This window comes from Lineus longissimus, chromosome 2 (assembly GCF_910592395.1).
Source record: "Lineus longissimus chromosome 2, tnLinLong1.2, whole genome shotgun sequence".
Lineage (NCBI taxonomy): Eukaryota > Metazoa > Nemertea > Pilidiophora > Heteronemertea > Lineidae > Lineus > Lineus longissimus.
The window spans coordinates 4,648,868-4,667,369 of NC_088309.1; the positions used below are offsets into that span (position 1 = coordinate 4,648,868).

The window sequence follows — 18,502 nt, forward strand, 5'->3', positions numbered from 1 at the left end:
ATCCTTACCATCATGACTTGGACGTGCGGCTTTAGTTTCTTTGAAAAAATGGTATTGATTAGGGATAGCAATTAAAATTGCCGTTGAACATGTACATGAAGTACAGTGATGTACATAATTCACACATGTCTGAATTGAAATTTTAAACTGCGTATGACTATTTCTACAATAAAAACCCTTTGAAAACAATCCATACTTTTATCAGGAATAGATACTGTGCCTTACCTTCTGCTGCAGCCGTTTTGATTTGTTTTAGAAAATTTGAAGGCCTTTTTACGTTTGAAATCGGAGAAAGTGTTCCCTCGATGCTCTCCGCAGCTCACACACCAACCGACTGGCGTTCAAATCAACCGCGACCGATCATGACCAAAGACAATACTTTTGACGTCACAGCATCTGGGCACTTATACCCCTCACTTACACCCTGCTCACGAGAGTCTTTTGTTCTGTCAATGGATCAATATGAGAGGCATTGTCAAAAATATGACAGGCATTGTTAAAATGTGGGCTTGACTTTAGCATATACATACTTATACATATACGTTTGCCGAGCTGTGGAAATGCATAAGGCAGGTTCCGTAAGCCAATGGACGATGTAAATGGGGTGATTGCAGTAATCAGAGGATTAGTGGATTCCTACTATAGGCTATATATATATATACTAATATAGTGAAAAACCATGTGAACTCAAGTGAATGTGGTCATAGATCTGTGAGATAAGGGTTCAAACAATAGTTTAACAATTCAATGTTAACTCATAGGAAAGATAGGGATTCACACTGGTGATGAACCATTCAAGGTGAGATCAAGTGATTGTAATCATCTCAGAGATAAAGATTCATACTGGAGATAAACCATTCAATGTCAAATCACATGAATGTGGTCATATGAGGGATGAATTCATATAGGTATAGTTCACATTGTGGTTTTGGCCTAACTCCAGCAAGAATATATTATTCCTCTGATGCAATTGAAATCATCTGAGTTAACATTGAATGGTCACCAGAATATATGAATTCTTAGCTCTCAGATGACCACGTTCACTCGAGTTCACATTGAATATGAATCTAGGCCACAACCAAGAAGCCCAGCTCGGCAAGACCAAGTTCGGGCGCCATCTACAGCCCTCCTCTTAAGTAATCCCTTCCCCCTTACAATGTTTTTGTTGACCTGGAGTCGTGGTCAATAGTCAAGAGTGTTCAACCAACCCGTCATAATGGCATAATAATAGCACACCCTGGAATTCCATTTTGGTGGGAATGTATGGCTAAAGGGCACCCTGTCCATGCATGTATGATCACTATACTATAAAGTGTATATTGTGATCTTTGATTTTAGTTGTTTTGGGCGAAGAGATGACCCATAGGCATAGCACGATCGGAAGTTGACAGTCTGAGGTTAGTTATTAAAGTTGGAGAGGAAGGGAGGGACAACACCGTGGAGTAAAAGGTAGGTTTCTGCATGAAACTAACATAGTCTCTGCCAGCTCTCTCGTGAGAGGCGCAGGGGGGGGGGGGGCCGGGATAGCGACTGCACAAAACGGACTGGATTTAAAAAAACAACACTTTAACAATTTGGGAGGAGAATTTGTCTGTCGGGATTCGGGATGGGGTCTTTTTGTGAACTATGGAACGTTGTGACAGCTACACCCCGGACGCAGTGGGCCGGCCTCGTGATGCAATAATGGACTGCCCCAGGATGTCTTCGTGACAGCATGAAGCTAACATAAAACCCGCCTTTTTACTACCACTTTCCGCGTCATCTGCGGTGAGCTTTTTGTGACCTACTCCAGAAATATGCATAATTCGGTTTTGTCCACGTTAACTTGGATGTCCTTTTTCATCAAGGTTCCTCCTAAAAAATGATTATGAAGAGCAACGAGAGATATCTCTATTTCGTGACATTCCTTCTCGGGATTGCTTGGGTTTTGACAATGTTCTACTGTTCACACGACGCCAAGCAGACTCGTAAGAATGCTGTGCACTTGGAGAAAAGACATGAAAACCATGAGGCGTTAATAGAGATTCAAAGGACAACACAAGAGCACGTCACCGCACGAGTGGAAAAAGTAAAGCAAATAGTGAGGTATGAAGAACATTTTGTATTGTACGAAAGCGCTCAGAAGACTCATCCCAATTTGATTTGGCCTCCACATCAGGTCTATTCAATCCGATTAGCCTATGTACGCACCCCCCCCCCCGTCATCAAATCATATCCTCCTCCTTCACCTACCGTCGTTCACGTACTGCAGTAGCTTCGTGAGTCTTTTGGTAGGTCAAATAAGAAAACTACGGTTGAGCCATCCCCAATAGAGTGTTAAAAGCTTCTTGCTCGAAAAAACGATCGAATGTCTCACTTTCGGGGAAGATTTATTTAAAGATTTATTTAAAAACCGATCGAGCTCAGCTTAAGACTATCTTCATATTTCAGGCCGACGTCTAGTATCCCCCGAGCATTGCCAATGCTAAAGAAGGAAGACCCAAGTCCGACCATCCAGATCTCCTGTGTCATTTGTGGCTCACGAATGGAGCAGGCACTGGTCATGATCAAATCGCTGGTTGTGTTCACCAAAACTAAACCACACCTGAACCTGTTCGTCGAGAACAACCTGATGCATCAGGTCTACTCTCAGGTAGTGAAATTCGTGTTCAAATAAAAGGGTTATAAAATATTGGTATTGGGGAGAAAGATTTCAAATGTAATGATCACTTCCTAGGGTCCTTGTATAACAGCCTGGTTCGCAACTGATGCTGATACCTCCTATAATTCGCTAAGTTCAAGATCTCCAAATTACGCAAGGGACCCCGTTATCTTCCAGTCTCATCTGCTCCCGGACTACATGTATATATGAAGGAATTGTATAGACTTTTGCTCAGCAATTCATCATTGCAGAAGACAGGGTTTTTTTCAGTCATGTTCGAAGCCGTACGGGTGTTAAACAATCACAAAAAAGTAATGCCGCACTTTGTACTTTTGCATAGCGAATTATCTGCATGCTTTTACTTGCCGTTTTCAGATTGAAAGATGGCCGTCGGAGATAAAGGAAAGTTTCGAACACACCATCCACCCAGTTCAGTATCCACCTGGTCTCAATGAAGCTGAATGGAAGGGCAGTTACTGGCCGTGCTCAACATTCAGGCTCTTTTTGCCGGTAGGCTACAACACCTCTGCTACTGTTATAGACAAGAGTAATTCATGAACAGATCTTCTTCTGTAGAAAACAAATGAACACGAACCAGTTGTTTCATCGACAATATTTAATCATAGTTGAGAACAGTAACAGGCACGGACCGTACTTTCCGATTCCTTGATCATTTTTCCGAATAGGTATCGGTGCAGGATCGGTGTGTAGTTTTATTCATTGACAGGTTATCAAACAGGTACAACTATCGATGCATAGGTTTAGCTATCAACTGGTCATCTTTGCATTCATATGGGTACTGAAGCTTTTAGTTTGGTCTATGTTGATGGAGAGGACGAGAAGCAGTTTCTTTACCTTTGCCAGTTTAGGTCCATGGTGGGTAAAATATGTAGCAACAGCTTGAGTAGTTGAAACGTGTGGACGATTACATTATTGTTGCTTGGTTCTCTTTTAGTACTTGCTCCCCAAACTTGACGCCTCCATCTACGTGGACACGGACCTAGTTTTCTTCAACCCCGTTGAGGATCTCTGGGACTTATTCCATGACTTCAGTTCGGTTCAGCTGACGGCCATGGTCAGAGAGCATGAGGATGCATCGATTGGCTGGTACAACCGCTTTGCGAAGCATCCTTATCATCCTCCATTAGGTAAGACCATCACTGTTAGCAGTACTACATCAATATAAAAAAACTAATCGAATCAGTTGTCTAATTTTTATCCTAGAAAGATTTTCTTTTCACTGGTACTAGGGTTTGGCGAGGGTTTTCCGTGGTGGATGTATGGTCCTCTGGTTTTTTGGCCACCCGTTTAGTTCTGCCATAGTGAATATTTCACGTCAAGTGCACTTCATCTGCACGTCATCTCTAGGGATAGGAGGTAATGACGAAATATTTTGAAAGTCAAATAGGTCATGGGCATGCATCTCGAAAAATGGATTGTTCTCTCCTGTTACAGGTTTAAATAGCGCTGTAATGCTAATGAACTTCACACGGATGAGGGAGTTTGGCTGGATGGATATGTCGGTGAAGTTATTCAATGAATACAAGGGAAAACTGCCATGGACGGACCAGGACATCATGAATATCATATATCATTACCATCCCGGTGAGTAGGAGCATCGTTGATGAAACATTCCCATGAAAATATGACTCCACAATATGAAATATCCATACAATGTCAAAACAATTTGCTGGTCGGATTCTGTCATGATCGTGGTCCAACTGATGGGCGGAGGCCTACACATAGGCCTATTCTATGCATCGGTTGATTGAGAGGAGTTTGATTCTACCAACATTCCCGCAGCATTCCCTTTAACAGTCTTGCATTTCTTTCAGAAAGGGTTTTTCTACTGCCATGTAACTGGAATTTTCGATACGTACACTGCCACTACAAAGACAAAGCTAATATCGGCCATATTGGATTATGCCCCGATGCCGAGAAGAAGGGAGCATTCATTGTACATGGAAACGACCGAGCCTTTACTAGAAACAACTGGCCGGCCATCAGGGGAGTTTATAAAGCAATGAAAAATGTAAGCCCTTATTCGTTTGAGTTATCACCCAACCTTGATGTGATGGATAATTTGGGGTTGAAATAAAACAACCACACACCACACGTGGAAAATCCATGAGGTTACACTGACATCATAATCGTGATGTCCTTCTCGGTGATATATATCCACACACCATTATGTCCAATTTTCATCATTTTGATTATCGGTATATCATTCTGACATCATCACTGTCATGTGACATCAACATGATCCATGGTGTTATTTTGACGTCATGGTCGAACATGATATCATTTTGACTCAGCGGAAGGCGCAGTATGAGAACCACTCGTCTAGGATTTAAAGTTGTTAGGTCTTGGCCAAAGTCGGGTACAGACAAATCTATTGTCGCTTTCTTCTTCTGATGTGAGAATTCGCGTTCTTTTCAGTACGAGTTTGAATCGAATCTCCGAACAGGCCTACTCGATCCTTTACTGAAATACATTGAAGATGAAGCCAAGATGACGCCGTGTCGGGAAAAGAAAGACGTCATCACGTTAAACTTGAAGAGATTGATCGAAGAGAGTGAACAGAGCTGACACTTGGAAGATGCCATGATTCTGAAATTATACGATACGAAGAAAACCTGAATGTTAGGTGCAGCGTCAATAACTTTTCTTGGAATGCTTCACTGCAATACTAGAATTGATTTTAAACTTTATTCATAATGCTTTTTGATTGTTTTTGATTGTGACATCGTCATCAGTGTTTTCCTGGGGGACATGGGTGATCGCATGCCAATCTACCGTCGTTGTGCGTATATCCAGGAGACTTAAGGATTGACATTCACTGCCGGTAAGTCCGGCATGAGATAATGGTGCAACTACCATTCCCGAGTGTATAAATCTTGTCGTGCACTTCGACAAGATATGTTTTGGGCAGGGGTTTCCTAGTTCTTTCGTCCTTCAACCACTGCGGTACAAGAAGCATGAAATATTCTAACAAAGAAATAACACCAAGCAAAATGAAAGCTTTGTGCATATTTTTACAACTTCTTAGTTTTGATTTATTATTTTTTCACTGTATAGGATGGCCAACACATTCAACGTTTCTAACTCACAGTTGTTCCGGTGTTAGGCCCTGGGCATTTAAATGAGATTGGACGTTCTTCGCATGTTTGGCCGCATCAAACCGTTTAATGCATGATAGCTTATGTGAGATTGCTCTCCAAAATGCTTGGTTCAAAACCTTTTGAAAACATCGACGCGTTCAGTTGAAAAGTCAAGGGTGAATGGATTGCTGCAAAGCGAAATCGTCAGCCAATCTCTTTACAATTATCACTTAGCGAACTGGTAAACATATACATGTAGTTGATAATAGTAAACCCATATAGTGCAATAGCGGACTAAAGTGCATTTTCGTCTTTCGTAGGAGAAGTTCTCACAAATGACAGAATTTCATTGTACATGTATCATTGCCATGGCTCCGTCGCAAGTCGCAGTAACTAGAAACAACTCGTTTGCACCGCGCTTTAAAGCACAAACATGCCCTTTTGTAGTAAGATTCGTACATGCAGGCCACCAGCACTTTTATTTGATTACCGGGTTCCCTCTTCCAAAACGACTTCGCACAACATACCCTTTTTGAGTGTAGTCTTCCAGTATGTGTCGTCATGATGAGCAAGTACTTTGGAACTGGGTTGAATGCTTGCAAAATTCGTTTTTGGTTCATTCAAATTGCAATCCATGTACACGAAGTGTTTTCACGATAAACACGTGCACGGTTATTCCTCAAGCAAGTCTCAGTGGATTATCGAAATTCTTAGTTTGGGAGCGAAATATAATAATGGGTTGTGCTTGTTTCAAACCCGCCAAAAACAGGGTGGGACAAGCGATGGAGAATCCAAACCAACCCCTACCACCAGGTGGCTTGGAAAATATGGCAGTGGGATTCTGTAAAAATCATCAAAACGGAAGTCGTCCTTCCCAGTTTGATACTCCCTCGGGATACACTGGTCAAAGGGTGAATAACAACATGGCGTTTGCCACTCGACAAGAAGAACGCACGACCAAAAGAAACAATGGATTATTTCCGATTTCGCCAGTGACTTCAATAAATCAAGGTGTCTTTCCGCTGGCGCCGGCGAGGTCGATGAGTGATGGGAAGAATGGGATGGCATCAACAGATGAAGTATTTCCGCTCCCATCTCCGCGGAGAGGAATGATTTCAATCTCGCCTTCAACAAACGGCCTACTTCCAATCTCTGAGGAGACAAGAAAGCATAGCTTACTTCTGGTTTTGCCAGGAGACACGTCTTCCAGATCAAACAAATTTACTTCAGAGCATCCCACAAACAAACCAGTACACGTTCATTCGATCGGTTTCAATGGACATTCACCGTTTTTCTCAACGGACCCGTTTCAACTGCCTGAAATTCCTAAACTCGCCAAACAAATGCCATCACCCAAGCAAAAAAGGGGACAAAAAATTCACTCCGTCAAGTTAGATCCAGTTAAACAATTGCGACCAATGTCGGCAAGGGAGGACAGGATTGACGTCCGTCCGTCCGATCGCATCAAGTTTGATCCGAACGGTCTGTTAACGGTAAGTCTCCATGTTTGGTTTGGTTGTATGGTTTCGACTAAAAGCAAGTTGTCCTGACTGTATACATTGTATACCTGTGTTATTATCTTGCTATCATATTAATACTTTGTTGTCCAAAGTTGTCATGCAAAGTGTCCATTATCTGTTTGAACGAAATTATCCTCAATTCACTTCCAGAATCGAGCAACAGGTGGCATATTGAGCAAACCTGCCTGGTTTATGAGGCCAAAACACAAGGATCTCCAACACGGAGCCCAGGACAGCAGAAATCTCGCGGACAGAGACGTCGAGACGCCTCCTGATCCTGAAGCACGGGACAATGGTGCGTTGAAGGACAAAAAGACAGAACCAGTCATGAAATTCCTCAAAAAACGTTCAAAGACATCAAATGAGAAAAAGTCCTTAAATTCTTCAGGAACGAAAATGAAAGCAATGGAGACAAAGTTAGAAATGGACAATGTCTTGAAAGCTTTACGAAATCCCGAGGACTTTGTCGACAATGGACACGATAGCTTGGTGTTTACCCGACGAAACGACGAGATCGAAATAGAGAGTGTTAGCTCCGTTGAAGACACTTTAATGTGGAATGAGCCGGCGCCTGAAAAGCCTCGGCAGAAGTTGCAGCCGCATCCAAATGTAAAGAAATCGTCGGTGATTTCTTGTTTTCCTTCCATACCGGGTGCTATTTCTGACGCAGGAGAGGAGTCGAAATTTAGCCAGGTTGGCCACTTATGAAGCACACTATTATGTCCTAAATCAGGGCCCAGTCGCTAAAATCGGCGTTGGAGAGGCCGCTCAGCTAAGCGCTATCTCCTTCAGTAAAGTAGTGTTAGGACTAAACGCCCAAATTACTGCGACTGCCGAATGACCAACCGCGCCCTGAACAAAAGTGCGTATTCTAATGTACGTGCTAGTATATCTAGTTCTCTTCACAGCAAGCACGTGGAACAATACAACTTAAAAACAACAATGGTATCATTTAATTGGTTTTTGAGGTTTATTTTCAGCCACCTAGTATCAGAAAACTGGAATCGAAAATGTGATATAAGTAAAACGGGTTATATAGAAATGCAATAAAAATACATGGTGCGAAACTGGATTACTGTATCTTTACTTTACTAGAAAGAGAAGCTTAACATCATATGCATGTACACTGAAAAGAAACACAATACACGGCGTTTGCAAGTTACCATATGATGCAATGCGTATTGTGACGTGTGCAACAAAATATGTTGTATACCGGTGTGGGAATTTTCAGTGTACCAATAGAAAAAGTGTCCTTACATTGACATTGTATTCAACCACAGTATTTTCTCATAAAAATATCATGCGTTTGCTCAACTTTGCTCAATCTGATACCAATAAATTATTGACTACTTTTCTAAAACAGCATCAACTACTTTCTCATCGAATTGACCAATCGGAAGTTGTCAATCCAGGCAGCCTCCTCGTCTGAACCAATCAGAAAGGAGTAAATTCATTTCGGTATGATATCTGACCATTTGCTTGCCTTGGAAAGTGATACGAATTGAGATGGCAATCATCATAAGGGCTATTGAGGTTAAATGTACAAGTGGTAGTGTTTGAGCCGAGCCGGTATGACAGGCTGCATCATAGTTGGTGACATATATCGTCTTCTCTGATATTGTTTACATAGAAAATACAATTAAATTTGAGACATGCAGAAATCCAAAACAACGTTGAATCGAAAACCAATCGATAGGTTTGTGCTTAAATACAATTTAACGGACATGACGTATGAGAAAATGTGCCCTCCTCACCATCAGCGGAGCCACCGACTAATTGCAAGATGCTGTTTTTGTAGGTGGCGCCACTATTATTTTAAGTAGGACGCATTCTTATCCCTTGATATCGAGTTCGTTATGCAGCGACAGTGAAAAACGCATACAAATTAAGTGCGATTACAACAGTTACAATAATGTTACATTTATCTTAATAGACCGTCCTGAGATCTTAATCAGTAAAAACACAATTCGTTGTTATAATGTTGGCATCTTGTCCAATATCGGGCGAGTTTCTCCGTTCGAACCATTCATTTACTTAAAACTCTTCGTTTACGTCACATTGATTAAGTACCGTTCTTCTTTGTCACCAGAAGTTTTCCTTTGAATAAATTTACGTCACTATTGGTTCGCCACGAAGAAGCTATCGCTATTGGACGACTATTCTTGCAATCGATATCATCTAACGGTGGTAATGCTCCTTCGATGATGAAATTACTCCAATCCAATTATCAAGAGTAATTCGCGAGTTACAAGATGACCTCGCAATAGCTCGAGTTTCCACGCTACTTACTCTCTTTTCACTTTTATAAGATATTCCGCTCTTGCATGATTTGACTTCTGGCTGGAGTACCAGGCCATAGCGTTGACGACAAATAACCCAATCGTAGATAGGGGATGTAAGGAATGCAAATACGCACCATTGCAGGTGTGGCGTTTCTGCACCTGACCTCATCAAAGTGAAAATGTTACATGTATTTTCGAATAAATAATGACTGCTGCATTGATCAAATGTTGATACAACAATTGAAGTCGACGACACACGAATATGATGTATCTCTACAAGGACAATCAACAACCGTTTCGTGATTTGTATGACACCCTAGACGATCAATTTTACCCATCATTTGTATCTTTTCTGGGCGATGTATAATCACTGCGGTGATCCACATGACAAAATACGCACTGTCAGTCTATCCGGTTGGTTCCGCGCTTCAGCGAAACACGTTGAAATTGGAATATGCTTATTACCATTAGAGGGACGACAGGCTGACCGGACGCCCCTAACGGCCAAGTAAACATGAGCCGACCCCTTTGTGTTTCGCTGAAACAATACCAACCGGACGGCTGACAACGCGAGTTCTGTCTGTCACCATCGTTATGGCGGTTCTCTTTGACGTGCATGCAGGTGGCAGCAGGAAGATACTGGTGGAATACATTTTCTGGTTTCTGAACGGCTTCTCTAAATTTTTCCTGATTTATCTGACAGAGACCCGACTTCATTGGACATTCATTTTCCTTGAGATAACCAAGGAATCGGTTTGTCTACGAGAACTAACTGATGGATTGTACATGTATATTGTCAGCAACCTATCGTTTGTACGATTTTGCCGTTAAATGTGCCACGTTGCAGGTACTTTTTGTTGCTGTTGAATATGCTATCTCCTAGCTGCCACCTAGCTATCGCTGGGCTGTGTCACCTCTTAACCGCAGAGCAGAGCTACGGTGAGAATGATACAGAACACCAGGAAGACGACTAAGAAGAGCCTGTCAAACACCTGCGCCACGCGGCGCCATTCTGCTGTGAACAGGCAGCACTCCATCCTGCCAGGTTCAGTTGTTCCCTTCTCCGAGAGTCCCACGGACTCGCCTCCATCCGGACTGGTTGCCTCGCTAGCCCCTGGGTGCTTGTGGCCCTCGATGACACAGAAGATGCGGCCAACGCACACCAGACACGTCTGGAAGAAAAGGGCAGGTGATTGTTACGAAATGAACATCGTGAAATAGTCGCCAGTGTCTGTCACCTGTGCTGTCGACGGTCGTCTTTTGGTCGATGCTCGTCTTCATGTAAGGCGACACTCTTTCCTTCAAATCAACCAGAATAATGGTAAATGAGGCTGCTTATGTCGGAATCAATGACCGCCTTCCAGTTAACCCTTCTCTAAAGCAAATTTCGCATGTCCTCTTGTAGCACCGTGTAATGAATTACTGGCTGAAATTAACGACATACTTCCGAATGGAGAGCCTCTTAAGCCCAATATTACTTGTAGGTTCATTGAGTAAATTCGAGAGATTGTCTACGTATCGTACCTTTCTTAGCCAATCTGGCACACGACTGTCTTTATTCTCCGCATTGCCAAGGTTAATGGTGAAGGTCACGAGAATTAATGCCAGGACCGTAAGGACGAACACCGCTATGTAATACTGGCCTAACAGCGGCATTGACTCGGTGTCGGAAGGCAGGAGGTCACCTAGCATCATTATCAGTACGCTCATTCCAATGAGGATCCCAATACCTGAAAAGTCGTAAATTTTCTGCATAAAACAATAGAATGTTATAAGGGTGAAAGTTAATCATGGATGCTGTGCTGATCAATATAAGACAGATACCGTGCTACTAATGCGAACAAGTAGTCGCTTACCGATGGTCGTCTTTTCCTGACATCCTACAGGCAGCCAGAAGATCAAAGGAATCAGAAAACACAGCAACACTGCTGGAGCTACGTAGAAGTAGGAATAGAATCGCCCGGTCCTCTTCATGGTGAGCGTGATCTTGACCTCTGGGTATGGTTCAGGGCAGCAGGCATAGTAGATGTTGGACTTGTTCACCTTGGAGCTGGTAATGTCCCAGCCGTAGTGTTCCATGAAGTAGCGGGTGTCGACAGCAGGGAAGCCCTCATTGAGCACCATGTCCACCTACAACATAAATTTAAGTAGTTCACAGGAAGTTTACGGTATTCGGCTGCATGCTGACCTACAAGGTGGTTTCCACAACAATACCGGTAGTAGCATTCAAAAAAGTTTGTTTAGCAGGTTTGAAGGGTGAGTTGCTATACTTGTTACTTTTCTCAATAGACAATCATTTCTAGTCTTACCTGTAAGCCATCGTAAGCCCATGAGCCAAATTTGAGAGTACAAATCTGTTCGTCAAAGGGGAAACTCTCCATGTTCAGAGCACAGAACGAGTTGAGAGTTGCGTAAGGGATCCACAGCACCTTGCCGTCTGAGCTCACAACAGCCAAGGGTTCAAAGGCTCTCTTACTATCTCTGAAATGAATTGATGAAATATCATTACATGTCTGCAGAGTTGTTATTTTGAAAGATATATGGCGTCGCCTGGAATCTCGACACAGGCGTTTATAGGCTGAATAACGCAATCTCCATTACAGAGGCGCTGCAGATGCTGCTACTGCAAAACACTTATTTAAGACTGAATGAACATGATACTGCATCTGGATCCAGACACCCCCAAGCACAAGTGGTAGATATGTTAGCTTGGAACAACAGTCCAGTTGCCCAACTGGATAGCTGCCTAGGCCTTTATTGCCCCACATAGCCCAGTAAATTAACTTACCCGTTGAAGAGGACAAGATCTGGCGTCCAGAGCATGCTGATTGGAATCCTCAGGCTTTTTACGTCTCCCCACTTGGATGGCTGCCATTTCAGTTGGTAGTCGTGCCACGCCTGTAAACGAACAAGAAACTACCTGCACGACAGCAAACAACGTTTTCATAATGCGTCGCCATATGCTGGCTTGCTGGTAATTTGGAAATCATAGCCTGAATCAGCACTGCACTGAGCGGCCCCTCAAGCGTGTTTAAGGAATTGATACCTAACTAGAGGTAATGATTGTCTTACCAAACACTGCGATGGATGGTGGAGGGCCAAAAGGCCGAAATATTTGGAAAAATGACTGCCCAACGAGAGGAGCTTTGGTGTTTTAGAGTTCGTGATCACCTTTAACGTATTTATAAGATAATACTGCTGCAAAGAACTAACCTCCAAACCTTTACTACATGTACAAGCGATATCGCTCTTCGCAGATTTACTTTTTTCTGATATATACTCACATGCCTGATCCAAACATTCGTGGTAAGAATCTGATCTTTCTCATTCTGTAAAGATTATAACGAAGAGTTTATCCACATGAACTAATCAATAAAGACTGGGAAGACATTCCTCAATCCAAAATATAAGATCAGTTATTACATACAGTAAAACTCAAAATGATAGTACACATTTACTTACTTTATGATGAATGCAGCTTCATTTTTATCGTAATACCTTTTGCATGTTAAAAGTAATAACTACTGAAAAATTAGTGGCGGTGCTTCTACACTGGCACAAGTGTCCTTCGCCCAGCAGAGCATATCGCAGGTCAGTTTTAGACGATGGATACTGATTAATTGAAGTATTTCACGACTGCTGGAATGTCCTAATTAGAAACTGCCCATCTTCAGTTGTTTTGTTTTTTGCTGCATTCTTGAATTTCTCGCCGCTGTCCTTTGTCATCGTAGAAAATGCCGTTGCAGAGTTTGATTCATTTCCAAATCAAACAAATAACGAGAAACAGAATCTACATATGATTTTTTAAATCTTCTTGTTGGGATTGTGGATTTGTCGCAGTAACCCCTTGAGCACCGACCGTTTTCCGATGCCGTATGTTTCAGAGACGCATGGAGTGTCACTAGGTCCGCAGTGGCGGAATTTCAGTGGATAAACTGCAAACGGCGTACTTGCATCAGCAATAGCAGGTCGTTTGCGGGCGTTTGAGGGGGAAACAGATCGGTCGTCCGCCAGAGAAGTCAGGTATGGGCAGGCTTTAGAATGGGTAAAGACCGTTCGCGGGCGTAATGTGGTGGATTGCGGAGGCCACCAGAGAACCTGCATGAAGATCCCTATAGTTCAAGAAGGTTAGCCTATCTTAAGGAAGAAACTTACCAAGTCAGCCAGTTTGACGAGGGATACGCTGAATGTGACCTTTGTGACCTCAGACGAGTTTTGGACAGGTCGTACATTCTTCTCATAACCTTTAATCTTCATCAAATGGTTGAATAACTTCGTTTCCATAGGCTTCTCCTGGGCAGCTTAAGATAAAGACAAAATGTTGTGAAAGAGAGACAACTCTATAAAGTAGCGAGTGGCCCGATCGATAGTACATACATGTAGTACATTTTGTGTGAGTACTTTTCGAAAACAATGTTATCATCACAAAATATCTAGAGATGTTCCAATAAGCAGGTTGATCTTTAATGCGTTCCAACAAGCATGTCGTCTATAATGTCTGAAATCAAAACGTTACTGCGTTCGACAAGGAAAACTTCATTATCGAATTACCTGCCTCTTTCACTCAAATCAAAGTTAATACAATATGATAGAATTTTAATCATGCATTTCAATGGAGTTCAAATTCCCTTGGTAATTGTTCATTCCATTTATTTTCCAATGACACACACTGTGGAATTGTTGGTTTCATGTTCCACCTCGAACACCGTCGTACATCAACATGTGTGCATTTACTTCAGCTCGTGACCTTGAAGAAGACGAACGACCAAGTCGTATACTACATCAGTAAGTGTGAATGCACCTGGGTCGGGAACTTTAATTGTCTTTTTGATATGTTTGAGGCCCAGTTTAAGGGGATTTGAGGAAAGAATATCACTTATGCAGCGGCCAATAATGTAAACTCTGCACCGACAAACGATCGACACTTATTCGAAACTTTGCCTTTTCTAGGGCCATGCAGGATCACCCAGGTTTTGAAACATTGCCGTCATAGGCAATGCGCAATGTTCTGTGCAGGCTGTAGCCAGTTTCTTCACCCACGACTTTACATTTAATATTGATTCTAGTCGCAGAACCTGAAGTGGTGTCTTTCAGTTTCCCTGGACAAAGCATGAAGTTGATTGCAATGGTCCAGCCTGAAACCGAGAAGCGATATTCAGGCTGGCGATGACAACGTATTCAGAATCCTCCGAGTCCCATCTCAACCTTGCTGTAGTTGATATGAGACACATTTACCAAGCGATGCAATAACATTTTAATTAAATATCAAATCGCACCAATATGAAATCTTTGTGCGAGCTGATGAGAACGAATGATGTGATTGTACAGAGGGATCTGCTGACAGAGAATCTTAAGAGAGATGTGAGGAACTCTCCGTAAGATGTGAATGTTTCACATATTTCATCATCCAAATGTGACTTTCTTTCGATCTTTCCCCAGCTTACATTGTAAGTTAAAGTTCAAATAGTAATCACATTTCTATCATGCTAATCCATTAGAAATGAAAATCTATCTGCTAGTTTTGATTTCTCACTTAGACCTCCGGCTTCGACTCACTCTACTGCCAAAGTCGTGTCGTTGCTCAAGTATAACCTAGTACAATGTACATTTAAATATCTTTATCTTACAAAGACAAGAGAAACTTCTACTGCCTTTTTTTGATAGCTCATCAAATTTCTTTTCACTTGAAATGGTTCCCCCGTTGCTTTCAGTTTAACCAAGTAGGATTCACCAGCTTATTATAGTGTCAGTAGTAATGTTGCGAATTTTTCCACTCGAACACACACTTAGCGCTGCAGAAATCTGACAAAGTGCCATCATGGTAAGAGATTCTCGGCGGTCATTTGTGCCCGCCCAAATATATTGCCCGCGGTAATGGACGGATATAAAAGCTCTCAAGAATGTGTTAATATCAATAATGTTGCCGTTGATGCAAGTGCTTCGTTTACATACTTCCGTATATTTCATATGCTTTCATTAATGTTTCATATTAACTCTCAGCTGCGAACATCCGGTACCAATCCGTAGATTCTTCATGTATGTCTTTGAGTGGAATTGTTCCTTGGTGACAGGCATGGTTTACGGGTCGGAACTTTGCATTTATTTGATTCACCCGGCCGTATACCTAACTATCTTGGCTATAGGGTTCATGCCACAATTTTATTGATATCACTAGATCCGCACACTTTGAAGACACTGTGAGCAATTAAAGATGATTAATGGGTAATTCGAAGGTTATGAAAAAAATAACATTTGAAGAGTTGAGAATGCAATTGCCACAAAAACGAAAAGAATTTAACTATGGTAAGTACCCCGCGGCCGGTGCATATCAAACCGTTTCATAAACTTGCAAGTGAGCGCATGCGTATCCCCGTGCACGAGATATCTCGCCCGGCCCTTAGGTGGGAAAGCGACGATCTGTTGGTGGGAAGGATAAGCCCATTATTGCACGAGCTAGTTTGATGGAGATGTCAACTATATAATCTCTATAAATGGCATCCTTGCACCAGTTGTTTGCGATATACTCCGCCTCTCTGTACAAGTATAGGCCTACATTGTATGACGTAGGAGTAACAAAAATTGATCTCAGGATGTATAAATGGACGCCCCATCATCTGTTTCATTAGCAAGAACAGCAAACATCTTTTTTTGCAATAACATGGCCACATGTCATTAATAGCTGGATATTTCTTTGCTATATTGGCAGGCATATACTTGTGTGTCAGGCAGGGGAGCATCAGGTTTATTTATCAAAGAGACGAGTTCTAGTTACACTATACTATCCAAATAATAAAGGGGTCATCTTACTAATTCAGACGCGCTATCATAACTAAGCTGGCATATTATTTTGGATTAAAACACCTATTCAAGACGGCATGTGTAAGTATTCATTTATCCACATTATTTATTCACCAAATCTTTATTCACAAGAAGATGAACATTGTAATTATAAGAAGTTGCTATATACGAAAGTCCCCCTTGGAACTTCCCTTTCCCGTCACGAAGACATTGCTTACATTATAAGAATCTTGGTGGTAAGACCGATTTTTCTAAGATTATTAAGATCTTACTACGATAGTGGTATACGCCGGAGACCTGCTAAAATTCTTATAGATTCTGGTACATGTATAATTCAGACGTCTGAGTCTGGCGTTCTCCCTTGTCAAGTGAATATCGTCGGGGGTGCAATCAGGATTCTTACAAATTGTTCAACTAAATCAGTCAGCCCTCTGGCCCACCATCTTACAAGATTCTCTATCACATTATTTTTATAATACTCTTAACCAATCGAATATCGAATATCGAAATATGTTAAGAAAAGGCTCGGTGTCTGGTAGGTTTCCTATCATACCCGTCCCATACGGTACAATTTTACAAACTGCACAATCATGAAGAGAGCAATGAATCCGTCAAGCTTCCTAACACGTTTCCTTTGGCAATAAACAAATCCGGAGGGGAGCACGTACAGCTGGGGTCCCATTTTATGGGCTCCCTCATGGGCTGATCGATGAGGTGACGTATTTTTACTTTGATCTAAGAGTGTGGAACAGCATTACAACGTAATTTCATCTAAGTATTAAGGAATGCCTTGGAAGTAAGAAAACGTAACTATATTTTCGATACCCCGGTTGGGGTCCTGTTTTAATGGGGGTCGTATAGTCAAGAACTATAAAATAAAATGTCGCCACCATAAAAGGGCGTGATTCTACGATCGGCCACAGAGGTTATTCAGAAACGGAAAATTACAGATGCTGCGGTTGCGTCTTTTTATGACACTACCGCTTCCGTACCAACCGCGCTTGCAAGTCAAAAGGCATGCCATGTCACCGTAGCGAGAGACGTCGGTGGCATGACAGCATCTTGCACCCTTTCGTTGATGATAAGCGCTTAACAAACACATCAGATAATGTTACTTTCTTTTGCAAACATAGTATGAAGAAAATACACCAACACTATAGAAGTAAATGCAACAATTCGATCTAAAGTTCATCAATTTCCTCCACCCCAGTCCCTTCATTGGAAACAAATACCCCAACGAGAAAGTCTTTTAAATTAAAAAATAGACTAGCTTTATATACTATATATATATTCCTAATATTTGCATCACTAACTTACCAACGGCAGCCATCCACAGGAAGAAAGCACTTAACAACAAACAATTAATCCTACACTCCATTCTGTCCCCGAGCAGACGATTCCGACCGAAGCGCGTCACCTCCGCACAGAATCCGTGCAGCACTTCGTCACACCCTACCACAAGCAATCCCAGTCCCAACTGAAACCGCCCCGGGCTCGGATGACGTCATTGCATATAATTATTGGTACACTTAGTGGCTTTTAGTTTGGCAGCGATGAGTACTTGTCCGACAAGTGATTTGTTCTACGAGAAGGATTTCCTTCATCAGCGTTTCACCATTAAACATGCCACTGCTTATTGATTGCGTAAAATGCGTACAGGTTATGCTGCATATAGTTTGAAAATGCACTGAGTGATTTTGAGTATGTTTGCGCCAGAAGTTTTTGCAGAGTATTCCGGTAACAGATTAAACATTTAGTATAAGTATGATGGGATGGACGCATCATATTTACTCTGGCGGAAGTTGCCAACAAGATCAAGTCACAAGCAATTATTTTGCACGTTAAAGTGCAGTTGGTACTGTTGGCGTCCTTGTTTGACGAGTGAGACACCCTTTTTTGACCAACGACGCCAAGGGTTTTAAAAGTTTAATACCAACTGGAACCGATTCTTCCCGCGGCAGTGATCGCAGCGCCTGGGTGGAATCTGACCTTCGGCGTGCTTTATTGAATCTCCGATATACTTTGCTTTCATTCGATTCAAATGACGAAGTAATTTGTCTTTGAGGTATAAGCAGATAGCCACCTGCACTCTCTGAAGAAAATGATATAGAAGCATGCCGATGTCAATTGCATATTCTTTGTATCAACATACATGTACAT

At 42.0% G+C, this 18,502-nt stretch overlaps 1 protein-coding gene and 1 long non-coding RNA gene across 2 annotated transcripts; one reads left to right on the forward strand and one right to left on the reverse strand.

Moving 5' to 3' along the window:
- The first annotated feature begins 4,159 nt into the window (after nucleotides 1-4,159).
- Nucleotides 4,160-5,569, forward strand: LOC135499644 (uncharacterized). The gene is made up of 3 exons (XR_010449323.1): nucleotides 4,160-4,246; nucleotides 4,477-4,673; nucleotides 5,081-5,569. It is a non-coding gene; the product is annotated as an uncharacterized LOC135499644 (long non-coding RNA).
- Nucleotides 5,570-8,227: 2,658 nt separating this feature from the next.
- On the reverse strand, nucleotides 8,228-17,815 carry LOC135483560 (neuronal acetylcholine receptor subunit alpha-9-like). Its single transcript, XM_064764533.1, has 8 exons — nucleotides 17,660-17,815; nucleotides 13,700-13,845; nucleotides 12,829-12,873; nucleotides 12,333-12,442; nucleotides 11,854-12,025; nucleotides 11,401-11,674; nucleotides 11,069-11,274; nucleotides 8,228-10,716 (listed from the first exon to the last, which is right to left on the reverse strand). The coding sequence occupies exons 1-8, from the start codon at nucleotides 17,718-17,720 to the stop codon at nucleotides 10,462-10,464; spliced, it is 1,269 nt and encodes a 422-aa protein (XP_064620603.1). The 5' UTR covers nucleotides 17,721-17,815; the 3' UTR covers nucleotides 8,228-10,461.
- Between the last annotated feature and the right edge of the window lie 687 nt (nucleotides 17,816-18,502).

Bases quoted from the DNA above. Each gene is read 5' to 3' on its own strand.
- LOC135483560 (XM_064764533.1), bottom strand. From the start codon at position 17,720: ATGGAGTGTAGGATTAATTGTTTGTTGTTAAGTGCTTTCTTCCTGTGG. The intron at 12,874-13,699 runs GTAAGTTTCTTC...TAATCTTTACAG, and splicing joins TCGTCAAACTGGCTGACTTG to AATGAGAAAGATCAGATTCT. The intron at 11,675-11,853 runs GTAAGACTAGAA...TTTATGTTGTAG, and splicing joins GGGCTTACGATGGCTTACAG to GTGGACATGGTGCTCAATGA.